This window comes from Idiotropiscis lumnitzeri, chromosome 9 (genome assembly GCF_059441095.1).
Source record: "Idiotropiscis lumnitzeri isolate Australia: NSW breed Sydney's pygmy pipehorse chromosome 9, RoL_Ilum_1.0, whole genome shotgun sequence".
Lineage (NCBI taxonomy): Eukaryota > Metazoa > Chordata > Actinopteri > Syngnathiformes > Syngnathidae > Idiotropiscis > Idiotropiscis lumnitzeri.
Genome location: NC_142399.1, coordinates 12639722 through 12667436, shown reverse-complemented (window position 1 = coordinate 12667436; position 27715 = coordinate 12639722). Strand labels below are relative to the sequence as shown.

The 27715-nt window shown below is 42.0% G+C and overlaps 1 protein-coding gene across 2 annotated transcripts in view; it reads right to left on the bottom strand.

The window, feature by feature from the left end:
* gfra1a (gdnf family receptor alpha 1a) overlaps nt 1-27369 on the bottom strand; it is a 51503-nt gene extending 24134 nt beyond the window's left edge. The window contains exons 1-4 of one of the 2 annotated variants that reach the window (XM_088305310.1): nt 26996-27369; nt 25126-25428; nt 23298-23378; nt 10859-10996 (exon numbers count right to left, since the gene is read on the bottom strand). In XM_088305310.1, the coding sequence (XP_088161436.1) occupies nt 10859-10996; nt 23298-23378; nt 25126-25428; nt 26996-27134 (661 nt within the window). In that variant the 5' untranslated portion in view covers nt 27135-27369. The remainder of the gene's footprint in view (nt 1-10858; nt 10997-23297; nt 23379-25125; nt 25429-26995) is intronic. The other variant, XM_088305312.1, reaches the window with a different exon arrangement.
* Nucleotides 27370-27715: the final 346 nt, after the last annotated feature.

Sequence of the window (27715 nt, the reverse complement as noted above, 5' to 3'; positions counted from 1 at the left end):
GACATGTTTACTTGCATGACCGTTGAAAAAAAATAATTTGCACGCTTCATCGACCAACTATGCAGTATATGCATTTGAGAAGTAATTATTATGTTTGTCTATTTGAGGTTGTCATTGTGACTGTGAATGTGTGTATGGCCTTTAACTCATCTGAGTGAACAAATGAGAACGTAGCGTTGGCATTGGCCACTGTGGTGTATAGTGATGGCGTCAGTTGAGCTAAAATTGCGTTTTCGTGCGCTTTCTAATAAAATGTCACGTTTGATCTTGCGTTGTTGTCACGTGTTCTATCAATCATGTCGTTTTCCTTTGTTTAAAGTAGTGATGAGAGTAAATATTTCTCTTTGTATGGTAAACTCCTCATTCCAGTAGTTGTGGCATTCTGTTCTCCATCCGAGCGGCACTTTTTTTTCCCAACTAGTGCAAAGTCGCCTGCATGTCATCAAGCGCGGCCGCCTTGCACTGTCTTAAGCAACTTAAACAGAGCGCACGCCATGTAAACATTAAACACATTTAACACCTGAGGGCTCCTCGCTGGGATTTACACACAAAGCCCAGCTTCCACCCCCCCCCCCCAATCCCTTTTTGTAAAGTGACGACAGATGTGTGTCCTAATGGAATTGCTCCATTTCAGAGCTTCATGAATCGTGCTGGCTGACAGCGCTTCTGTCCTGCAGACACAGTCCAGATGTCCTGCTGCGCCAGCCGCGATCTTCCCAGGTTGTAAAAGATGATGGCAAAGATAAACAACACATCAGGAGACGGTGGGCGATTAAATAATGATGCCCTTCCCCCCCAACCTGCGTCTCTCTTGAGCGACCACTCGTGTTTGTTCAGGGCGCATCGTTGAGCTTGTGGAACTCAGGAAATGGAACTTTTTTTTTTAGAACTGAGAGAAGTTCCTCATATGCTAATCAATCAAGCAAAGCCTCAAATTAAAAGAAAACGAAAAAAAAACAAAAACATCCTACTGTGGCGTTTACTGTTTTTCTGGCCATGCTGTGGCATCGCAGATTTTTTTGACCGACTTTCATGACAAACCACACGAACACTCCCACAAAATAATCTTTTTAATTCTGAAAAAACACTTGAAAAATTTTGGGGTGGGAATTTAAAAAAAAAAAAAATACAAAATGAGGCTTATGCCACGGAATTTGACTTGTTCCCAATAAAATGTAAATTTTGGGGAAAAAATCCTCACTTTTTGAATGATTGGTTTCTATTTTGATTGATTTTGATTTATTTATTTTCGTTGACTGTTGATGTTTAAAAGAAAATTGTATTTTGGTGTAAGTGAAATAACACGACGAAGGCCAATAAATTGAAATTGTTTTCTGGCCTGACCGTTGCAACATTTTCACTGTTATCTTCTCTCGTCAACACGAGAAACACACACACACACACACACACACACACACACACGCGCAAGATTTATTAAGTCGGTTACAGGAGACAAGGCGGGACACTGGAGAACAAAAAGAAATTCTCTTTTAAGCGCTGCCAGTCGGCCGGCACAATGCGCTGTGGCCGACTTCCATCCCCGCTCAACACCCAAGTGCCTTCATTAAACCTTCTTCCTTTGGATGGGAAACTTTCACATCTTGCTTCTTTTGTCTTGGGCAATTCTCTTCACACGTGCTCACAGTCTTTTCATCTATCTATCGGTCGATTTATCTATCTATTTGTTTTGTCTGTCTGTCCACCTGTTTTCACTTGGAAGACAAAAAAGACTCAATTAAAAAAAATAAATAAATAATACTAAATTAAACTAAAAGGAAGCATTTCGAAAAAAGGAAAACCTAATAACTAAAAAAGACTGCCCTAAAAATCAAATCCAATTATTGAAATAACCAAATTGTTATGGTATCTTGTAAGAAAAAAAAGGCAAGGGGATGAGTGTTGATAAGTGACTTAAGAAAAAAAAAAAATGCCCAAATTAAGACAGTTTTATACATTGGCCTCCTCTTTCCCACGTTTCTTGACCAACTCAAACCAATCCAATTCCAACGCCCACATTTTACAATTTCTTATTCTTATTCTTATTAAAATACAACAAGGAAGGCATTTGTTGGACAAAACATCCAAATACAAAATGACTGCAGGCTTGAAATGTTAACCACTTATTGAGCGTACAATCTGACAGACGAGCTTTGTCCTTCAAAAGTGCACATTTAGGTCAAACTCACGCTCACAGACATGCATACGCACGTGCACAATTAATAGCCCTGTCCCCCTCTATAGCCAAAGTATCCTTCTGGCGTGTATGACGCCATTTAACCCATTTTTCGTATGTTTGCTATTTACTCAACTGCAGAGGGTAGACGGCAGTTGAGTTCAAAGTGGCGCTTCAAACAATGAGAATCCATCATTGGAAATTTTTCTTGCACGCATCGCAACACTTGCTGGTGGTCTTTCCAAATTAGTTACATGTATGCTCATAACGCCACATCCGTTGGCAGAGGCCGCAGCGCTACGCGGACTCGTTAGCGTTGTGACGACGGAATATTAAAAGGTGTTGAAGGTGGCCAAAGTAAAATCAGCCATTGCAGGGGAAGAAGCTGTCGTTAATCCATCCGTCCACCGAAAGTGCAATTACCCAGTCATGCCGGAACTTTTTCTCATTTTTCTAATTGAGACAAATGATGCGAGCAAGGCCTTCTGTGGACGTTCCTCGTGCAGGTGCGACGACATCGCAAGTGGGGAAAGTGCACTCGCACGCCATACTCGACTGGCCGGGGTCCACATCTCGACGTTTACTGAGGCTGCACACTTGATGACTTTTCAGAAAGACGTTTTCCGATGAACGGCTGCTGGTGCTGGAAATCTTCCCGTTTTGCTTTCTTAGGCCGTCTTTGTGGAGAGGACGTGTGAAGAGTGTCTAGATGGGTGGGGGGGGATGTTTGATTTTGCGAGCCAACGCTCCCTGGCATTTCAGCATACTAAGAGCTCATTGTTGAGGGAACTCGCACAGATTTGCGACTCAACTTTTGCAACCAAGCAATTTTGTTTCTAACTAACAAATGTAATAATCTATGGGGGGACAAATACCAATAGCAGGTGTTCTATTGGGTTGATAGCAGTTTTTTTCAAGGTATCGGGAACTAGTAGCCGATATCAGCCCCCGATACTTCATGCCCCAAAAAATATGACATTGTGTAAGTCCTCCTTACTGGTAGTTGGCACTCCACTGACACATAAGACAAACATCATGTGCGCCAGAAAGACAGAAAAATCTCTGATCAAAATGATCCGTCATTGTGTTCACTGAAATTTGGTGTGTCAAAAGTACTCGAGGTATCGTTATCAGTGAGTACACAAGAAGGAGAATTGGTACTGGTATCGGTTTGAAGAGGTGACCGGTGCCTGAGGTCAGTGGTGCCGACGAGGACAAGAAATGCCGTGGGCCACAGGATTGTCACAGGAAACCTGTAGGATTTTTTACGGGATGGGAGTTCAAATGGGAGCAGGAGAGGCCGTGGGAGAGGCAAACTGTTTGTTTGGTTTTTTTAAAAGTATCTTCGCGCCAAAATGGGAGTGGGAGTCATTCTGAATGAGAGTCATTTTCAAGGAAAGGATTATTATTATTATTTTTACTATGTTCTGGGTGTGGGGTATTTTTTCTGTGGGAGTTGGATGGGACGCGAGTGAAAATCCAGTCCCCTGCCATCTACATGGTATGCAACAATGATTGTTTTAAAGTGTTCCATAAGTAAAATTGAGTTGAGTTGAGACGGGCGGAAAAATGGTACCAGACATCCTTACAGTAATCCTCTGCATATTGGGAGTTAACAGTTCAACAATTTTGGGGAGGAGCAAGCTATTGCTGGAAAGATTCACAATTTTAGCACTCTTTCAGAAATGTTCTAAGGCCTGCTACACGCAGACAATTGGGATGCCGTTGTCCCGGGCATGTCACAGGCAAGACTATCTTGGGCCAGCGTAAGGATTTTTCACATTTTAAAAGATTGCAATTCTGTTACAGAAGCCACACATGCAGATTACAATTAAATAAATGAATAAATCAGGCATGATATCGCAGTTATGGTTGCACTCTATGTGCTATGCTCTGGTCATCTCAACACATAACACACACACGTACACACACACGCGCACACACAGACACGCACAAAGATTCTGCTCAAGCAGCAATCTCAAAACAGGTCCTGCGAGGCCGAAATCTCGCCTTTCACCAGAGAACGCTTTTCATCATGATGTTTTTTTTTGGGTTTTTTTTTCGGCAAAACAAGCCACTCCGCCGTAATTAAACCGGTCAATTAATTGCACTAAAGCAGCGTAACGACGCAGGAGTGCAGCTTTTTTGGCAGCTATCCACGGGAAGCCACACAAGTGCCCACTCGGGTGGCACAATGTTTGTCTTTATAATAGAGGATAGAATTTCTAAAATATGTCAAAATGCTGTCAGAAAAAGCAAAAAAAAATAAAAAAATCCAAAGGGCACTAGACGTCTGCAAATGTCAGTGAGGCCACGATGAGCAGGAAATATGGGTGTTTTGACTGCTCTTATCGTGTAGGGTGTACTGGACAAGACCAAACAATCATGTTTTTAGTAATACCAAGACGGACCTGAGAGAGGCAGAACCGAGCCAAAGTGCTTTCAGACAGACATAAAATACAAAAAGGAAGAAAGAAAACTATTGAAAAGGATAATTGGACATCTTTAGAAACATGCAATAATCGGGCCTTTGCTGACTGATCAGAGATAAGAAATCCAATCAAAATCGGACAGATGTTTCAGTACGGGTTATTTGCCATCGTAAATATTTAACCGGTTTGACATTCACAATCATCAGCTCGCGCATTTTACAAGAAATCATTATTCAGACTGCACATCGCAGGATCATGCAAGCAAATGTATGCGACCAATCACAATCGCAGAATCTGTTGATAATAAATAGTGAACAGGTTGAATCATTTCAGATTATCAGTGAGGCTGGAAAAAACATTCCGGACAGTCATCGGCCGCAAAATCATCCCGATAATCAGCATGCGTGTATTCTCCCTTTGCAATTTGAATTCCAGCAATCCCTAGACTTGCTGTGAGCAAAGTGATCGGCTTTCAGACCCCGCGCGTCAATCCGTGCGCAGCCCCGCTGACGTCCTTGATTTCAGCGACCAATCAAACAGACAATCAATTACTGTGAGAACGAGATCGAGCAATTGCTTCCCTCTGCCTCCTGGCTTGGCGTCCATTTTGTATTTGTCCGAGACGCACGTCAGACCTCCTGCCTGCTGGCTTTATTTGGAGCCTTCCCTGGCTTTTGATCTCCCTCGTCTCATTGAGGAGTGCAAGACATTTACATCATCATAACAAGAGCATCCAACAGGTGTGTGTTCTTGTTCCAGACCTTATTCGGGCCCGACAACGATCTCCACCAAGACTTTAACACCGTCATTTCTAAAGACAACATTCTGTCAGTTGATCATTTATTTACTTCATTTATGGAATCGTTATTGATCGAGGTAAGGCAATTGGAAAATGATTCTCATGCAGACATGGCAACAATAAATACAAAACACAAACACGGCCATATACAACAAACCAAGGATAGGTTTGTTTTTTTTCCAACTTGAGAAGAAAAATGCTTATTCTCTTATTCAAGGTTCAAAGAAAGCTATTAGAACAGTCTTTGAAAAAAAAATGTTTTTGTGATTTTGCATTAATTCCACGATATTATTTTTTGGTGATTAATTAGTTTAAAAATTAATCGCTTGACAGCCCTAATATATATATATATATATATATATATATATATATGTATATATATATATATATATATATATATATATATATACACACATATATATATATATATATATATATATATATATATATATATATATATATATATGTAGACTATTGTAATTGATATAGCAAGTTGGCATCTGGCACATTTAAAACAAACTCTTTTGAAACGCGTGTGTTGTGCAGCTTTACAGGACTGACAATAAAAGAATTTAAAAAAAAAGAAAAAAAGGTGATTTATTATATTTTATTCCCAGCTGGCAAAATCACTCCTACTGGAACCACTGCGGTGATTTTTGCTTGACAAAGAACATAAATTAACATTTCGCAGCGACGTCTCTGCGGCTTTGACAATAAATATCATCGTCTTTGGCAGCTGCGACTTTTCTGGAGCGCCGATCACTTTTCAGGCCGCTGCAAAATAATCCGGAGGTGCTCCTGTGCGCGGGCCACAAAAATTATGCACGCCTAGCTAATAAAAAGGCCGACTCACCACTGGAACATAATGTTACGATACAACGTACTCTTTGCTGTTCCATGTACGTCATGATAAGTGATTCACAAACTATATTCAGCTCATGACATGACAGAAGCATCCCCCCGCCCCCCAAATTATCCATCAAATGCAACCAACTCATGAGAGATGCTGATGATTGTGGGCAGATGGCTACGGGTGTGTTTAGCTCCTTAACTCTTTTAAACCTAATCTATGAATGTCGCATCAACAAAAATCCATGCAAATGAAATGAGTCCAAGTTGGATATGCGCTTGTTTGAATTTGCGGTCGACTGGGAGCTCGCGTCAGCAAGGCCAAAGAGTCAAACTACGCAAGTCAGGAAAAGTGCTCGTTCATTTTCCATCACACATTCTATTTGCTGCAACTTGAGATGCCACACGAGTTGCTGTGTAGACGCTCAGATTAGTTGCACTGTCAGTGGTGACCCGCCACACGCACACACAGACGTTCTTCGGGCCGGATTTCTGATTTCAAAAATGCAATTTTTCCGCTAACACATAAAGCACATATCATATTTTATCCGGTGGTCTAAAAGGAATAACGTGTGTCTATTTCATGTTTCTTTTGTTTTTAGGAAGAAAATCTGTGGCAAAATTAAGATGTACTGATGTTTATCCATCCATTATCTGTACCGCTTCTCCTCACAAGGGTGGCGGGGGGTGCCGGAGCCTATCCTAGCTGTCTTCAGGCAGTAGGCGGGGGACACCCTGAACTGGTTGCCAGCCAATCGCAGGGCTCACAGAGACGAACAACCATCCTTGCTCACACTCATTCCTAGGCGCAATTTTAGAGTGTCCAATCAACCTGGCATGCATGTTTTCGGAATGTGGGAGGAAACCGGAGTACCCGGAGGAAACCCACTCAGGCACGGGGAGAACATGCAAACTCCACACTGGAAGGCCGGTGCCGGATTCGAACCCACAACCTCTGCACTGTGAGGCCATCGTGCGAGCCAGTGGGCCCCCGTTTTTTTTTTGTTTTTTTTTGTACATAGTTTTAACCCTCCCATACGTTTTAAGCACATTTAAACTCATGAACTCACACTGATGAAAATAAACTTTGCAAAGCATTCCTTAGCACGTTATCACGCTCGACACCTCGAGGGAACTGAAACTATGAAGACTCTGTCACTTTCACTGAGCTCCGCTTTAAAGTTCCAGCATGCTCGCTTCAATCTAGCTAGCAATTTGTCACTCCCAGTTAAAGTTGTCTGTAAAACGGACACAAAAGAAGAGACTCAAACACGATGTCTATCGTCAGTGATTCCAAGTGTTCCGCCGAGCAAGCCGTTGTCACAACCGATGAAATAGGATGACATCCACCGGATGCTCACAATCTGGTTGCCTGCACCTCCGCTAAATGGACTCCATCTTAAGCGTTTTGCTACGCGTGAACTCGACGCCCCCATCCGTCATTTGTCGTGTATTAAGAGGCTGAGCTGCACTGTGGTTGTTGACAGAAAAATACACGTAACGTTACCCTTGTTGCATTGCGGGAGCTTTCCAACAGTTTCATTAAGAATCTTGCAGGCAATTGCTTGAAATTGCATTCATTTGCCCAAGTGGTGCAGTTTCCTCTCACGGGCGGAGTTTGGGTGCATGTGCACGACTTTCACTGCACTTTAGGAAACAGTTTTTTTTTTTTCCATCTTTTTTTTTCTCCCTCGCCTACTCTCACTGTTTAAGCGCATTTGCCGCCGCGAGTACATTTCAACCTTCACTTCTCCAAGTTAAGATGCACCCGCACCCGCCGCTTTGCATGGAAGTCGCTCAAGTTGAAGCACACACCCACACACGCACACATGCATTGACAGTGATCGGGTTTGGGATGATTCACTCCCGGCGTGAGTGTGTAATTTGAAGTGGCGCCTGCTGACCTTTCTTTTGTTACGCCGGCAGCTTGACAACCTCCGACGGCTCGCCGCCTCACCTCCATTAATGCTCGCGCTCATATTTGTGTTCCGAGGTGCGATAAAAGATAATCCCGTCACGAGGGGCTAATTATTCACAGGATAATAAGGGTTGCAAGAGGCAAACTTCAAGGAGGAGGTCAGCGAAAAGCTTCTTTGTATTACTAAAAGTGTGCTTTTCAATATATAAATCACACGTGGATTTTAAATCTGATGGAAAAAGTGTGCCAAAGGTTCTTTTTAAAACAGTGTTAGATTAATAGTTGAACATTGCCTTGAATTTGGGCTTGGCCGCGTCACATTGCCTGCAATGCCCCCTCCCCCAAAAAAAATAAAGGAAGAAGAAAACTGCTCATACAGAGGGAAAGTTTGAGCAGTTTTGGAACCATGACTTTTTAAAACCACGCCACACCTTAAAATCTCTAACTGGCCTCATTCTATGCTACATTTTACTGTATTTTCACAACCATGAGGTGCACCGTATTAAAAGGTGCTGTCTCAGTTATGGCTGCTATTTCTGTATTTAGAACTTACATAAAGTTCACCGTATTTTTGGGCGTTTATACGGTAAAACAGACGCTTGCTCAAAACATACGGTAGAACTCATGCATGCTAAAACATACACTAGCATGGATACTACATTATGTTTTTAAAAAGGCAGTGGGAGCAAAAGTGAGTTTGCCAGGTTCACTCTTGTCATTGTCAGAGTGAGCGCTGTAGTAATATTTAAAAAAAAAAATCTTTTCAGAAATTGATACTCTTCAATTCAGAAAGTTATTTTGAAGAATACGTTTAAAATATTAAGTGGGAAGAATGCTTTTTTGAAATCTAGCTACTGAAAAATAGGCTGGCTCATTTTGGGGAATCCCAAAATATTGACTGGTTTGTTTCATTCCACACGTGATGAGTGGATAAAGGACACTCAACCAAAGTGGCTTTTTTGTAATTTGTCCTCCTCAAACAATTGCTGCAACCAAAGCTACAGTGCTGTCTGTAAACTACAGGAAACCATCGTGTCTACTCAAATAAATCGTTTCTTTTCCCCTCCGTAGACGAGCGCGTGCTTCTCTGGCACTATAAAAGCGCATTAAAAATATGAGCTAATATTAAATATTGGACCGACGCTTCTTGAGGGCGTAAAGCCAGGCAAGAATTGACAATCACACAATGCTACGTGAAAGCGAAAGCGGCGAATCCATTTCATTTATTGCAAATCCTCTTTGGGACGTGCGCAAATCGTCAATTATGGCTTTTCGATGACAATTTTAGGCGAGAGGCAGCGTTTAAAGTTAAGCCCTCGGCTGTTTCCTTATTCCTGTCGGAGAACACAGGGATTCCTTTTTAATTAATCTGGAGCGCACACGCGAGCAGTGCCAACAGTTGGCCGAGACAGGCGGCGAGAGGCACTTATCGTGTCAATCACAATGGTAAACGTGCTGAAACGTTTGACTGGAGGTGGCGATGAAATGAAAGTTTCAGTTCTTTTCCAAGAAAATCAACTCTTCAGATTGTCAACAATTGCCTGAAAAAAAGGAAAATGACAAGTTTTCTAGAGCAAATTTCTTGATGCTGGCCTTATTTGAAGGCTGCCGATACCAGACGCAGATGTGAGGCAAAAAAAAAAATAATAAAATAAAATATTCTGACATGCGGTAAATCCTCCCCGCCAGTAGTTGCTAGGACAGAGCGGCAGTCCCGTCGTCAAGGGTGGACATCGGAAGGCCGTCCCCACCCTGGAAAGGTATCTGTTTTGTACAGCCACAAGTTATTCTTCCTAGTCTGTTGTCATTCAGTTCATCCAATCGGTTCAAAAGGTTCCACATTTTAACGTTCATTATTCTGAGATTTGCTCTTGAGATTTACGTTTGGCCTAATGTGCAGTCTGGACTACTTTGCCGCCATTGTTGGATGCGCATTGTGGAAAGTTCATTCAACAAGAAACAGAGCTGCCTTTCGCGCTGAAAATGAATTGGCCACACCTTAAATGACCTTTTGGCTTTTGCGTTTTGGAATGGGCAGCCTGTCTTTCATCGTGTTTTGTCGTAAGCAAATCGACTTTTAAGTAAAATAGTTGCTAGAAGTCGGAATCGTCGCAAAGTGGTCTACACTGACTTTGCTCTCTCTGTGCAGCTATGTAGTTAGTGTGAGCATAAAGTCGATTCATAAGCCGAAGCAAGTAGACATTTTCACGGTGGCCACCTTCAGCTGTGCGCGGCCGATGAAGACGATAAGATCTCCCTCACGTTTCCAAGAGCCTCAAATATTCTCTGAGCCATCGTGCTGCCTGCCTGCCCTCTAAAATGGAAATGGAGCAATGACACAGCAGGACGAACAGAAATTAGACATGTCCCTTCTTTCGTCCCCACGGCAGCCCATCCATCTTTTCTTTGGGGTTTTGACGCAGGGAGCGCATCTGCTGTAAAGACTCTTCTGAAGGACACGTCCGTCAGACCCCCACCACCAATGAACGAGCAAACCGCTCTTTCAGTGGTCCCCAACGGAGGTGGATAATTTGTACTTTATTAGGGCAAGAAGGGAGACTTGGGCGGGAATAGTTCTTTCGAGAAGTCGACAAATTGATGAATAACCAGTTTGTGCTCAAATTTCTTGGAACTCTATGTGGAAATGCAAACATACACACAGACGCACACACACACTGTCTTGTTACCCAGTATGGCCCAGTTGGGGTGGGCCCTCCTGTTTCTACTGGGGTCCTGCAGGTCCGTTGAGGAGGGCCTCCCCCGGGCCCGCTTGCCCACCCTCGCTGGAGACAACGTGTCCGAGCTGCTCCAGGGTTGGGCCCCCTCTGCAAGAAATGCGCTCGGTTCAGGACCCCGGCCCAGCACCATCGCACGAGTCAGAGGGAGGCCAGAGAGGGGATTGGGTATGACCAACAAGAAAAGTCAAACATGGTGGAGGAAGCTGACTCACATTTTGGCAGGTAGGTTGGGGAGCGGGCTGGCGGGGTTGGGTGGGGTGGGGTGCGGTTGTGTGTGCTGCTGAGTTTCATTAGCCTTTTTATGCAGTAAAGCCCCTTTCACACAGACCACTGAAGCAGACTTTTTCGCAGCACTGTCGAGGGACGCTGCGTTTAAAGTACAGATTTGTGTGTGAAAAGTTTACCCGACTTCCCAAGGTCGTATCAGAGGCATGCGGTTAAGGGGGGTGAAATTTAACCTGAACCTCACTTCACCGTGCTTGTGCTGCTCTCCTGAAATCAATTGTCACGATTGGATGATCTACATGCACAAAGCCGCAGTAGCACAACTCACGCAAGTCAGTCAACAAGTCAGTCAGTTAACAGCCAGCCAACTCTCCACGCTCAGATACTGGCGCCAGGCCCCGCCTTTTAAAACTACACACATACTTGACTTTAAGAATATTCAATCCCTTAATTATTCAGAGTCAAATACAGGTGGACTCTGACTGGCAGTGTGAAAGGGGCCACAGGAGAAGCCCAAAAGAAAGAAGCAAGATTTTTGTCAACGTCTTCTCTTTCATGTTGGCTTTTTGAAGAGCATCTAAATGATGTGCTGCCCACTAGCTGACACCACAAAGACAGGAGAAATATCTACTCAAGTGGAACACAAAGGAGCCGCGAGCAGCAGGGATGTTTTCCTGGATTACAGGCTGAAAAGACGACAATTGTTTGCGAGGCGAACCGATCGATGGGATGAGCTGACCAAACGAGGAGCCTGCAAAGGAAGCTTCCGCCGGCTGCCTGGCAAATTGGGGCCGCGCGGCGCAGACATGGATTTTTTCGTTAAGAGGGCGCTTGTAGATGAAACAAATGCAAATGTATGCATCAATGCCCTCATTTAACACGGTGGAGCGCAAACGCAGACACAAAATGGGCTGCTGAATGTGTTTGCTTGCGGAAGATTGTTGCTTTTTGTGAACAAAATTAGCCGTCTATATATATATATATATATATATATATATATATATATATATATATATATATCAATTAGGGCTGTCAAAATTTAAGCGTTAACTCTGATTAATCCAAAAAATTTTAACTCACTTAACTCAGTTTGATTTACTTAAAAAATAATTTACATACTTTGCAAATATTGTGCCATATTTGCTGTACATTTTTAGCAAGTCTCAGAAGAAAACACCTTGCAAACCAACACTGCTGGAGTGTGGCGCTTGTGAGCAGTTTTGAGAAATGTTTCGAAGAAAAATGCCTGGAAAGATGTCTCCTTTTAGATCATATTCAAGAATCCAAGAAATCTATCCGAACAGTCTTTGAATTATATATACTTCATGTTTGGTGATTTCGCATTAATTCCAAGATATTATTCAAGTAAATATCTGTTACAAGCTTTGCAAAAAATAGTAGTTGAAAAATGTGATTAATCCTGGAATTCTTTTGTGATTAATCAGTTAAAAAAAAAGAACAATCACTTGACAGCACTAATTTTCCTTCCAATAATCTGTCAGCCCCACCAGTCAAAACGTTGCATCCGGTCTCTAATGTGATGCGGAAGCAAACACATGAGAATGTAGCATTGGCTGTTTTTTTTTCTGCCCACCCTGGTGTCCAGTGATGTGACGTGTCGGATGAGCCGGCAGCACCAGCAGGTCTGCTCCAAATTGGTGCTAAAAAATGATCTTCTGATTAATAAAGCGATTGCAGCTTCCATCCTCCCTCTGTCTAAAGCACCAATTGTGCGTCACAATTCCTTCCAACTAGAGGTGGCATGCGGATGCTATATTCAATTAGTCTACTATGTTTTCTTCATAAAAGGTGTACCATTGAGTAACTGTACTGTAGTGTATTGCAGTGTACAATTGTGTACAAAAAAAAAGAATAAATTGCACTAAACCCGCAGAGTAGCAAGGGATGAGTGTATTTCTAAAAAAATATTAAAGGAAATAATCTAGTCCCGCATGTTCTGGGAAAGTGACAAGTGAGTGTGTTTAATCAAAGACTAGCCGTGTGGTGTCCACTCTAGAGGAAATTCCATTAAGACCAAAGCCTCCTAAGGCTGACACGTTAATCCCGCCGGCCGACTGTGCAGCTGACAGCTCGGAAAGCTCGTCCGACACGGACTTGACACACCTGCCCTGTTGGGACTCCGCACCCTGACCAGCGCAATTATTACGACGCATCACTTAACACGCCAATGCAGCTGGAAATAAAATTGTATGTAGTGCGGCCATCCAGACGCGGCCCGTAAAAGCTGAATTTCTTTTTTTTGTGGGGAAAATGTTAAGCCTGCCATTTTAGTCGTGTCTTGCTAATACGAAAGATCACGTGTGTGAAAAACTGAAAAAAGCTAATGTGAGATATCACATTCGACACTCATTTTGTCTTTCCCTGTAATGTTGAAAGCAAGTGTCGCTCTTCGCCAACTATTCAACAAGACACACTCGATGCAGGCGCTTATGTCAGCTAATTGCGTGAATATAAGAAGTGCTAACATGCACAACATAGGATGATGTCCCACTTTACCAGGTTCTGTGCAGAAGGCACAAACATGGAAATGTTATTATAACTCGGCTGGGGCAATTTTGGAGCGTTTCTGTATGACCAAAGCATCCGTACAACCTGCAACTGATTTGATCAAATTAAATGATGAGGCATTATGTTTTGTTCATCACGTGTAGGTGAAGCATGGCAACGTATATGAACCATTTGACAACTCTGCCGTAATGACGGCAAATTTGTGAAGTGAGCTTTCATGACTATACCTGCAAAAAGAGTCTGAAATAATCAATGTTGGGAAATACATAACACGTCTGTCACTTTGGTTTGAAGCAGCCATCTTAGTTGAAATGTTGTTCCGCTGAAAGTTCCGGAGATCAATGAATGACAAACATCTGGAGATTTTAGTTTCATGGATACCGCATTTGAAGAACGAAAAACATTTTGTGATGACTTGTGGGCGAAACATGACAGTGAGGTTTGATGATGTGACAAAAATTGTCTGGTTAGCCCAGTGCAGGGATTGCTTGAAAACTCATCCCTTCCAAATAAGTAGCCATTAACGGCAAGAAATTTGGTCGCATTCTTTCAATCGTAATTAGTTTGCTAATAACACTACTGCGAGCGGTTTTCCATTTTTGTTTAGGAGCCATTCCGAGGACTGATTAAGAGCAAAAAAAAAACAAACAAAAAAAGCTACAGCACCTCTCTTGCGATGTGCAACACACACAGCCAATGTTTGTTTTGCAGTGCTCGAAAAAAATCACCACTTCTCTTTTTGCCAGTCCATGCCAAAAACGGTTCACAAATCCAAGAAATCATAGTTCCGAGGTCTTGTTAAGCAAGTCAAAAACTGCATAAATCTTTTTGGTTTCCAGACATTGCCATGAGAAGCAATTCCACTTAAGGATATATTTACGTTTATCAGCTTGCATACTGGATATGTCAAAATATTAAAAAGAAAAAGCTAACAAAAAAATTGTATTTATTCATTTGCTCACCCAATGAGAACCAAAAAAGAGTCAGATTGACACACAGCATTGACGGCGGAATCACAATCGCAAAATTCATCTCAATTTCGTTATCTGAACACGTGAACTCGCAATAGCTGTATTGAAAGCAGACTCGTAAAAGCCAGAATGGGAGGTGGTGGGGGGCTAGCTTTTGCTAGTGACCCTGTTGTGTAGAAAGCTATTTCATTTGTGTATCACTAATGCTCATGTCGCAGTTTACCTGCGTGAAAAAGTCATATGAACAGGTCGTATGAAGCGCTAAAGTTTTCCGGTCGTTTTATTTTTTGTATGAGCGGCATGGACACACTTGCGGACCCCACTTTGCCAACCGCTGGCCTAAATGATTCTATTTTCATTTCAAGTCACACCTCTTGGGCATGTGTGTAACGTGCTTTCGAATTTCACCGCACCGTCATGTAAGCGTGTGTAAGAAAGTTAATTGCGCGTCGACGCATGCAGGGTGGCGGACCTGCCGGATCTGGCGCCGGGCCACCTCTCGCTGATTGGAGCTGTCAGCCGCATTTATTAATGATGACAAATCACCCCGCAGCCTGGCATCCAATAAAAGGTCTCTCGGAGGGACTCAAACCTGCTCGCCTTTGACTAAATTATTTTCTTGGCCCGCCGCGAGCCAGCCGGCGGTCCGGCCGGCCGGCGATCCGACTGCCGTTGGAACGCCGAACAGCTGGACGCCACCATCGTGACACGGGAACGTGATGAAGTAGGAGGCTGGCTGACAGGTGGTGGAGTGATTAAGAAAAAACGGGACTGGTGGGTTTGACCTTTGCAAGGATTTCAGTGGAATTAAAACACAATTTGACAACTAATACCTCATAAATGTCTTCATTTCTGACGTTAACAAGACCGAAAGGAGCTGTTTTAAAGCTGGGCCAAATAACCGCAAACAGACTCGATGCAAATAAACAGAATATACCATTTGGCATTGCCCATCTGGCGAGTTTATCAGCTTCAAATTGGGTAGCAATCGGGCAAAAGCTCAACAACAAGCTCACCTTTGAAGGAAGGACCCTGAAATGGGCTCTTCAGACCAAGATGGCAGACTTTGTGTGTCTTTATGGACATGGCTTGTTGAGACTTTTTTGTGGGTCTTCTCATGGTGGACATGCCTACCAAATTTCATGTAGCTAAATCAAACTGGGTTGGCGGGCAGAATTTTTCGGACCAATTAATTTTTGAACGACCCCTGGAAAATGGGCAAAATGACCTAAAAATGACTTTCTGAGTCTTTTCATGCATGGCTTCCTGAGGCTGTTTTTGTGGGTTTATTCATGCCTGCCAAATGTCGTTTTGTCAAGTCAAAACAGCCAAAATGACAACATTGTCACTTTAATGCTAATTGGCAACCATCAATCGTTTTTTTTTGGGTCATGGCCTCGTGATTGCTTTTTTTCTTGGTCTTCTCATCATCGACCACATTTGTTTGTGCTCAGTCAAATTCTCTTCTTTTCAAAACATTCCAGAGGTGCTGTCAAGACGAATCAAACTTGATGCCACGCGCTTCCCAAGCGCCTCAATAATGTGGCAAGTTTGGGTGGTTCAAATCTGGTCAGAATCAGCCTAAAATTCTCAGACAAGATTATTATTGAAGGAAAGAAGGTTTGTCTTCACCATGATGAACACGTCCGCTAAATATGTTGAGTTTTTGCATGTGTGTTTTAGTAAACCGTCAAAACGGAAGTTCATTTGGTCCAAGAGCAACAACGACGAAGAGACAAAACCATTTCAAGGAGGCTTTAAATCTCAAGAAAGGGAAATAACGGCTCGGGCACCAAAACTATTTCCGGAGTAAGAGAAGTCGTTTCCAAACTAATTCCAGCCGGCGATACTTTCTTGAGCTTTTCCTTAAATTAGAGCCTAATGGTCTCAAACATTTCAACTGGATAATCGCATTTTTAATACCTGGTGGAGATCATTTGTGAACATGGCGCATTGCTTCCCTTTCCTGACTGCAGCGGTAAACATCTCCATGGCAACAGAGCCGGACCAATCCGAGATGATGGACTACTTCATGAGAAAAGTGAGAAGTGCACCGCGGAGACTTGTGCTCTGTAAAGCAGCATGCGGCACAAATGTAAAAAGCTCTTGCTGATGATTAGATTGCTGGGACATTGCAGCTAACAAACACTCTGATAAAAACACTCTCAACTTAAAACGTGTCAATCAGTCATCGTGGATTCCGCGTTTTACGAGTGGCGCAAAGTCGCAACACTTTTATGGGCAATTTTCAAGTCATTTTGATTTGAGCAGCAATGGTAAATGCATAGCACACTGAATTTCATTTTGGAAAGGCAATTCATTTTACTGAATTGAGTATTACAATGATCGGTCGTTGCTGTCATTTAAAAGTTAATAACTAAATAATAAATAAAAAATTGCTCTCGAGTGATGCTAAAATGTCTTTACCGTTATATGTTGAAATATAAATGAAATATGAATGAAATTAAATATAAATATAATTTGCAACATGTTTTCTGAAGATTGTAGTTCCAATTTTGGTCAAACATTTTTTTTCATGCATTGGGAGTTTCTTTTTAGCTTATTTTTCTTTTTTTTTCCCCAATGGTCCTTCAATAAAACTCCAGCTGTCTTTATGTCAGAATTTGTGCAAGTGTCAGAGTAATTGCATGTCTATATATATATATATATATATATATATATATATATATATATATATATTTATAGTCATCAATTCAAAATATGGAACTTAGCAAGACTGAACAACTGCACCCTGTATTTTCAAAATGTTTTCAAATAATAGATTTGTTCATTTTTTTTTAAAAATACACAATTCTTATAATGGTCTTTTTTTAATCTTGCACACCAGTAAAACACTTAAAAAACGACTAATACTAAAACTAAAAACAAGCATTTTTGAAAAAACTGAAACTAATCTAATCTAATAAAGCAACCCTTGAAACTATTTAATACGGAATAAATGTAAAAAGATAACTCAAAACAAAATAAAAACTAAGTGTAATTAAAATTCCCAAACTACACAGCTTTGATCACAAATCGCAGAAAGTCCGGCCACTTGACAATCACTGCATTAAATGCTAAGCAACAACTGCATCAAACTGCAAATCTGTTGACGCATCCGCTCCCTCATCAGCGCCACATTGCTTCTCGTACACCCCAAAAAAACAAAAAAACAAAGAAGAGTGGACCGGCTGCGACACAAGCTAGGCGAAAGGGTTGCTTCCTCCTCCACCATACTGCGTGTCCATCATGGGTCTGCCTGAAAGAAGGAGAGTGCTTTGGAAGCTTCCCTGAGCACAGAGAGCAAAGTGAGAGGAAAATAAAAAAAATTTAAAATAAAAAAAAAAAAAAGGAAAAATCGATAGATTCGTGTAGACACGGACTCAAGTTTCCAATCTAACACAGTGCGCTATTGATTAGACGAAGAGGAGACGAGACCAACTCGGACGGCCCTGGGACGATACGACTCATGTAATGGCGACACCAGCTTGACAAACATGACACATTGAATGATTTTTTTTTCTTCCAAAGCCCACCAACCTTTCAAAAATATTCAAAAACTCTGAAAATGAACAAAAAAATAAATAAATCAAAACCAAGTTGGTTTCGAATATGGCTAGCATGTTAAATCACACAAACATGAACGGAACTAGAGTGCAATATTTTTTAATGTTACCTTTTTGTATTCATTCAAATTCAAACATATTTTGTATTTTCTTTTTTTAGAATTTATAATTTGACTTAAAAAAAATCGAGGGTTTTGTTTAAAAAAAAATCTGACTTTTCAGTTTTATCGAGTTTCGTCACTCATCACGGCAATGTCCGCCCTTCTTCTTCCTTCTCTACCTTTATTTCTTTTAGTCTCTGTACATGAGCAGTCATAGTTTGACGACAACATAATTAAGCCGTTATTTACAATTAAAACTTTTAAGTTTTGCCCAAACCAAGTTAAAAAAAAAAAATAGATGAACATTTTTTTTAACTAGTCCAGATAGCAGTTTCAGAGGTCAAACAAAAAACTCCAAATGACATATGAACAACAATCCATTAATCATTTTGGGCTTGAAGCCGCCATTTTGGGTTGCGTCAGTGACAAACTCGGACAAGTGGAAGTCACCCCAGTGAGCCTCGATGACACGTAAATCGACATGTTCAACTTGTGAACGAGTACGCTGCCAAGTTGAGCCGCCATGTAGCAGATCAAAGACTCGGCATGTTGTCAGTCAGCCAAGTGTGAATTTCGGGGGAAAAAAAACAAGTGCAGAAAGATCAGGCAAGATGCTCCTTCACAGCAAAATAAATCCTCTTTCTACCTCTGGAACTCCTCCGCAATCCCATCCTGACTTTATCTTTATCTCCCATGAATGCACTCACATACACACACACGCACACACAGCCTTATCTCCGCACAAATGTCAATTTGTGTCCCCCAAGCCCCCTCAACATTTTATGCAACCCACTAAGCAAATCAAGTGGCTCTTCAGGTTTCCTGCAAAATAGATTTGTTGAAAATACGCACCGAAACATCAACTTGGCCCAAGCGTTACAAGAATCTTTTTTTCCAACAAACTTTTGAACAGCGGTGCATCTCCAAATAATGAAAATATATGTTTTACTATGATGATGTGATGAGACTGCACATTTTCTAATCTTATCAAAGGTTATAGTAGAGTTGGTCGTTTAGTTTATAGAATTCTCGCAGACAAGTCAGAATCACACCCAGTGGATGGAGCCAAAATGTATTATGATGCATTTTTTTTTAATTATGAATATTATAGGGTGCTATTTTGCAACATACTGTGGGGATAAGTGGTTTGGATAATGGATGTATTACAATTTTTTTTTTTTTTTTTTATGGGGCCCGGAACAGATCAATGGCATTTCTATACATTCGAATTGTGACAGATGATGTGAATGACGCCGTACGTGACTTGCGCGATAACGTATTGACGAGGCCGCAAATGAGTTAGCCACTTATTGCGAGGGACTTGCTGACGGCCCTTCAGCTTCTGGCAGTTGCCCCCCAACTCCCACCCAACAGATGTTGCCACGTCGGTTTCCGCGAGGCGTTTGAAGTGTCGACACGTCGAGTGGGTGATGCTCCGCCGGCAGCCAACAGGGAGGAGGAGGACGCAGATTAAGGAGCGAGGGGGCGAGACAAACACACTTAAACACACAGCCAGCAAGAGAGTGAGCGAAGGGAAAAAAAAAAAGAAACATCCCTAACAAGCCGGGGAAGCGGTTTGTAATTACTGCAGGGATGCTTGTCAAACATGCAGGTTGGAAAATAAATTGGTCCCAAGCATAGGCTGGATTGCTACTGATCCAAACTCCAGCAGGGCTGGGGGGGGCACATGCAAAAAAACAGCTCCATAAATATTAGGACATGATCACAAATCCTTCAAATCACAGATTATTTTTCAATTCATTTGAATGTGTTTGTTAGGACGATTTTTTCTTTGTCTTGGATCTTTTTTTTGGGGGACATGCTGACAAACACTGAGGACCAACACGTGCAAAAACTGTGAACCGACAGGAATTATTTTCCAACTGCATCGCTGGTGGTGGCGGGATACGTAACGGGGGTCGTATTCATCGGTTGGTGCGTCACCTTAGGGTGGGCTCGATGCATTCTCCCATGCAGACACACCAACCATGAGTAATTTGATTTATTTTCAATCCAATGAGGCAATATTGCTAAAATAATGTTCCATATACATTGAACATATCTCCGTTAGAAATCTGTGCAGCCCCAGTTAAGCCCTTCCAGCTTTATATTTGATCGTATAAAATAATTTTCTTCTCCCCCCTTTGTAAAGGGTCAAGCCCCCATTCTAATCTTGGCGCTGTCCCTGATTATAACTTCATTATGAATAATATGTGGCTCGGATAATGGCTGAATGAATTTGAATGATAAAATGAGCACGATGGTGTTCATTTAATAGTGTTTTTCATTGAAGGTCTCGTTCATTGATTTCATCTCATAATTTTTTATTAAATACAAATGAAAAAGTATTCCCAAACAATTTGACATATGAATAGCCCTTGCGCACAAAGAGTTTGTCTTGTGAAAATGTGCTAGGAAAACTTGCACGCTTAGTTGACAAAGTCCCGGATGAAGTTGCATTACAGCTTGCACACCGAGGAGAAGTTGGCGGGAAGAGAAGCTTCCTAAGTGGCACTTTTAGGAAGCTCTAATGTCAATCTCATCATCATCTTCAGTTTGCAGCCCGAGCAGGACACGGCTGGCCGCAGCCCAGACACTCCATTATGTCACTTTTTTAGCCTGACTTTGACATTTCTCTCATCATACTTTGTCTAAAGAGATTTTCTTTTAAAAGGCTCTTTGGCGCAACGGACCGACATCGTTTTCAATCTGGCCGGTTACTTGGCAGGAACGGAAAATGTACGCGATTGCCTCAACGGGCGGCTGTCGGAATCAGATGAAACCGCACGAGGAGCTTACTGTGAGGCAGCTTTCAACGACAGGCCCAACTAGTTTGCTGTCTCATCAGGGTGCCATAGGAATAAAAAACAAAGTAAGCAGGAAAAGGAGCTTTCTGTGAGTCTGATTTGAACCATGAGAATCAGAAGAGAAACAGGACGAGACAAAAAAGGAATAGCAACATGACAAGAGGTAGGTGTGAGACAAAATTCAAACTCAACAAAGCAAAGGTGCGATACTTTCAGACCCATCTTGTCTTCTGCCTAAACAAGCTGCCGTATCAATCAATACGTAAACCAAACAGGAAGACTTTGGTGAGGGCATTTTCAATTAAAGACACACAATCAGCAGCCAACAAGAGTACACGATTCAGCCCTAACTGGTTTGCTGCCTAAACAGGCTGTGGTAGAACTAAAAAGTAAGAGGCAAAACAACTTACAGGCCAGCAAACAATGTTTGACCAACTTGCTGCCTAAGCCCCACGCTGGCTGTTAAAATTACTTTTTTCAGTCCTCCCACACCGCTCTCTTTTCACAATCCCGCCTCGTGTGACAAACTGCAGGACGATGAGGCGCTCTAAAGCAGACTATCCCAAGGGAACATGAGTTATCGGGGTGTTGGAATCCAGCACCAGATACCGTCAACAACAAAGGTGCTCAACTTGTTATTGGGGGGGGGGGGGGGTGCGCCAAGCACGCCCACGTGCACGACTAGGCCCTGTTTTAGCCACCACCACAAAAATGAGGAAAACTAAAATGGTGAAAAGCAATATCTCTTACAAATGAGTATGACATTGTTCCCAGTCTTCAAACATTTCAAATGGATTTAGAATGTTTTTTTCCCCAATTCATTGATTAAAATAAAAAAAATAATCTATCGTTCCTTTTCAGCCATGGCACCCGTTCCGATTTTCTGTGTGGCCTCCTCCATGTTCAATGAGATGTTCAAAATGGGCATGGGACGCTTTTTGATCCTGCCGCCACCCACGTTATGACGTCAGCCGAACGAGGAGGAGAAGCATTGTTTTTGTTTTGAGCGCAGCCGAGGCGGCTAAAAAGGACGTCTTTGTGGATGAGGAGGCTGAGCGCGTCACTTTGGTTTGACGTGTCTTCGATTGGGCGATCTTAAGCTGCGGCGGTGATCACATGCCTTGTGAGACAGTCTCAAGACACCAGCGTTCATGGGAAGAATACCGGAAGAGCAGATCCCGATCTGCACGGCTTACACATGGAGAGCTAAGAGGTGGCACATGGAAAACTCGTATTTGTTTACTAAATGCAAGTCGATTGTAAAGTGGCTGCGCTTCAGTTGCAAATTAAATTTTCTGGCAACGTTTTATTATCATTACTCCCGACATTTGAAAATAGATAGTTGTACTAGTCATCTCCTCACTTTGTCAACATCCATTTGGCACTTTTTCAACTATTGAGGATGACAAGAAGACTGAATTGTTTGAGGTTTCTATCTCCAAAAATGATGTGTGGCGAATGTGTTTAAAGAAAAAAAAAATCTATGACTATTTGGGAAATATACACTCGAGTAACGTGAATATATATTTTGTTATTTTGATTTAATTTTCACTTCTTACTTTGTTTTTTTTTTTTAATACCTTTCAGGGTTTGCACTTAAGTGAAGGGAGTAGAATCTGTACTGAAACGTCTTTTGGGTGTAGAAAAAAAAGTATTTTTTAACCGCTACTTAAAGGGTAATTCGTCATATTTCAATTTATTTCCTTGCTTGGGTCTTGTCATATTTGTCCAATAGGCCAGTTTGACTAAACAACATTTACATTTGTAAAATGACCTGTGAGAAAAATCAGCCTTGTCCAATCTTGTTGGCCCGTCCCCTTGGGATTGGGGAGGTTTGCTGAAACCACAGTGGAAGATTCACTTCCCTTAACAAATGTAAGGAATTGAACAGATCTCAAGATGAAACAAGGCTAACTAAAGGAACTGCCGAACAGAAGTACGACGCTGTTACAACGTGGAACAACCTTCACCCGATCTTTCATCACTGCTCAATGAGACTCAGAAGTTGTCTCCACCATGCAGGATCACTTCCATGCGGCGTGGCCGGGTAACGGTGAGGAAGAGGAGAAGGATTGTAAAGGGGCAGGGTGCAGATCAACAGCGGACAAACTACAGGAGGCTCTCAGAGCGGCGCAGAGCGCTGGACAAAAAACACAAGTGGCGGCGTGAAAGGTATCGTGTCCACTCACCGATGATGGGGGCCAGGCGGAAAATGTCCGCCAAGCGGCTGTTGACGGGCTCGTATGGAGAATCCTCCAGAAAGTCGTTGCCTGCCGGGAAGAAGGCCAAGTTACAGACAGATGTGACGAAGATGCTCACCAGACTTATTATTAAGTACAAATCATGACATCGAATGCAATCGTTCCGCCTTGACAAAGATAAGAACGCCGAGTTTGTTTCATAAAGAGAGGTGCCCAAAAGACCGGCCGACAGGAAACCGACCCACGTGCCCTACGGCGGAATCTCTGATAACATATACAGTCAATTGCAATATGTTTTCAATTTACATTAATTCCCAGAATCAATTATGGTATCGTAGGATGGATGGTGGCTCAATAGGCCTGTGCAATGAATCGAAATTTAATTATGATGGCAATTATTACACTCAATGATTACAAACTTGGCATAACTGTAAAAATTAGTATTATATACAGAATTTGTATTTATATATATATATATATATATATATATATATATATATATATATATATATATATATATATATATATATACACTACTACTAGTACTCAAGTAAAAAAATCGGATTTGAAAAAAGTGATTAATTGAGATTAATGTGGGAAAAATTGGGCAATTAGTTACAAATGTCGAAATCCTTGACAGCACTAGATCCAATCCAAAAAAATAATCCCAAAATAGTGGAACATAAATTTCTTGGTGATTCATGCCACTGGTAGAATGATGTAGACATGTCTTGTCTGCATATTGACGCGTTGTTTATGAGCGTCCTGCGTGTGACGCGTTTATGTGGGTCAGTCAATATCTACGCTGGCCTGCAGCATCACGCTTGATTAGGCAGCTTGGTCAGCGGCCTTGCACAACTGCAAGTCGCCTCGCAGGGACGGCATGGAGTTTACTGCTTGCCCCCTCAGTGCCGCCCTGCCCCCCAACCCACACACACACACACACACACACCCCCACCCCAACACACCCCCACCCACGCACACACACACACATCCAGACAACCCCCTACCCCCTTCCCCTCACTCGCATCCTCCTCCTGTAGTGGTGGTGCAGCCTTTAAACTGCAACTGGCCAGCGCTGAGGGCTTTCAAGCTACGTTAAGTCCGCAGAAAGTGACTGCGGAGGTCAAAGTGCATCTCGCCTCCGCAGGACCGCGTGAAAGGCAGGCGAGAGGGCGTCGATTTTTGAAGGGAGACCGAGTGCTTGATCCTGATCGCGTGGATATGAAGACCTGTGATAATTTTTGACTTTTTCAATGATAAGGCCTTACAATAAAATCATAGATTTGTTTTGACAAAAATTGTGATATATATTTTTTCTCACTTTTTTCATGAAAAAGGAAATTCCAATGATAGTACGTTTGTATTCTATGGCTTTTGGATTTAATTATTTAATTTGTTTCCTCTTTTTATGTGATTAATTGATTAATTCTCTTTGTTTTTTACAGCACTTTTATGCAGCTGTGGTTGTTTTTAAAGAGCTCTCTAAATAAACTTGCGTTCAGTTCAAAATCTGTTCAGCTTAATGCTAACCTCTAATGGGAAACTCCATAGATGGGCTAACAAATAGTGTCATTGCGATGGTGTTGTTCCCCCTTTAAGCAACGTTTGGACAAAAAATGGTGCGCGACACATACAGACTGACAATATAAGAATACATAGAATCACATATTCTAAATGCTCTTCGAAGAACCACGAATATTAGTGTGCCGTACTGAGGAGCTTAGACAGAGGAGCTGGGACGGCCTCCATGAACAGTTGAATGAGTAATAACTTGTTTCGACTCCTCTCCATACAGACTGACCGACAGGCGCACCTTGTAAGGTCTGGTAGATGCCCCAGTAGATGCGCAGGCAGTTCTTCTCCTTCTTCATGCCCCTCTTGCAGCGGCAATTGTACAGCGGGCTCTGCTTGAGCGCATCCACGGCGCTGCGGCACTCGTCTTGCGCGTCGCGCCGCGCCACGCCGCTGAAGTTGCCCTCTTTGGCGGCGCCCGCGCCACACTGCCTCATGGTGCGGTACTTGCTGCTGCATGACGCCTCCTTCAGGCACTGCTCGCTGGCCCGCACGCAGTCCATGCGCGATGCCCGCCCGCCCTCCTCGGCCCCGTGCAGCCCATCTGGAAAGGCCAAGGGGCACTTGATTAGGGACAACCTGAATTTTTTTTTTAGGTTGCGCGACATCATATAGACGGATCATTGAACTGCCTTGAAACATTCGAAACAGTGCAAAAACTAGGTTTCAGGGCGAAGGTATTTTGTCATTTGTGTTTTTTGCAAAAATCCCCGAAGATATGCAGCCCACATAAAAATTTTGTAATTGCCTGTAGTTTCCACAGGAAGGCGGCAAAGCGCAACTTTTTGTTTTTCATTAGAGAATGGACACTATGACCCAACTTAGTGAAGTTTCGCACCTTATTTAGCAAAATACGTGTTTGGCACAAAGATGGCCTCAAATCATGCAGAAAGCAATTAAAATAATAATTTATGTATCAACAACGATTTGAATAATCTTTAGAAACTTTGTTTAACTTAAATTATCTTAAATTCAATTCATATCAGTGTTCCAGCATTTCAACAGTAAATATTATTTCTGTCGTCCTCCAAGGTAGCAGACTCCTTATATTTGTGTTTCATTGGATTCAAATATTTTCAAACTTCTGCTTTCACGTTGTAAATCAATGAACAATATTTTTGGGGGAATTTTCTGACGGATGTTACAACGGACCAAACCAAGAAATGAATTACAATCACTCCAAGATTTTGCATTTCCTGCACTGTCAATTAATAATAAATAGATGGTTTTAAATCTGATTCATAAGTTAGCTGAAAGAATAATCGACATAGTCATTAAAACAATTGTTAGTTGTGGTCCTAGTCAAAATATTAAAAAATGTCTCAATGCTGGTTTGTGATATTCTGGTTCCAATATTAAAATGAATTAAATAGTTATTTTAAACAATTCTCAGTTTAAAAGTAAGATAAATGACATGTTGAATGTTTTGTATCAAGTCTTGTACAAGTGTTTGTGATATGTCGCTTATCTTTTTTATCGCTACAAGAAAGCATCAAAATATTAGAAAGAAATTCTTATTGCTATATTACAGTGTCATTATTTGTGTTTTGATAATACAATTTTGGACATCAATGTGCCATTGTCATTCCTAGAACAACAGTTTTACTGTTTCTGATATTTTGGTACAACGATGAGATGAAAGGCTCAAAGCATTAGAACGTTTTTCTTTTTCATTTTATAAAATTTTTGTTGGGACGCAGATCGATATTGCCCTCTATTATTTTTTCTCATTTTCACTCATTTTGTATCAAGTCTTGTGCACATGTTTGTGGTATGTTGGTGTTTCTGTTTAGCTACACGAAAGAGTCAGACATTAGAAACATTTCTGAATAGCAGCAGTCTCGTGATGCAGCTATTGGCAGAAACGTTCCATTCAGTGCAAATATCTTCATTTCCAAATTTGCAAACTTTACTATCAAATATGAACGATTACAAGTGAGGGGACAGGACCATGATAAGTATTCAAACTTTTGTGGATAAAAGTTGATTATCCTGACAAGGCGGACCTTCGAACGAACCTTGGGAGCTTCTCCAGCTTGAACCAGGCTTCACCCTCACCGCCACCGCAAAAAAATACAAATAAGGCCGAAAAGAAAGAGGCGAATATGTACCTAAAAGAGGCAGAAGAAGACAGAGTCCAGCGAGCATCATCCTCTCCTCACGCGCGACAAGAAACAGTCTCGTTGGAAGAAAATGCGCAAAGTTGGTTCTCACTTTAAATCCACGAGTAGGAATTCCATTGCCACACATTCAAAACCGAAAACAAAAGCAATCCCCTTTCACGCGTGTACTTGTTAGGAGCAAATCCCGCTGGAGTCCAGTTGTGCTCGTCCGACGGGATGCTCGCGTCTGACCAAGTGGCGCATTGAGCAGCAAGAGCGCGCCAGCTTCCCCCACAAGTGCGCGAACGCCAATGCGTGCAGCGTGCAGCGCACGCAAGAAAGAGAAGGATGAGCTCAAGAAGAAGCCGAGAGCCCGAGAGGACAAGACGCCGCGGCCGTGTTAAGAGCACAAATACATATTTATCTTTAATGAGCACCGCGGTCCCAGCGCGCGCGTAACGAAAATAACTTGACGATGAAAATTCACCTCCCCACTTTCTTTCAAAGTATCATTTCTACACTCTAAAGGACCATTCGAAGCCTTTATGAAGTGTTTCATTAAGTTCCCTCTCTAGCAACGACCTCATTTGTGCACACTTATTCAAACAAAAACACACAGAAGAGTTGCATTTGTGTGAAGAATTTTAAGTTGGGATGTTATCTTGTGTATGTGTGTGTATATATATATATATATATATATATATATATATATATATATATATATATATA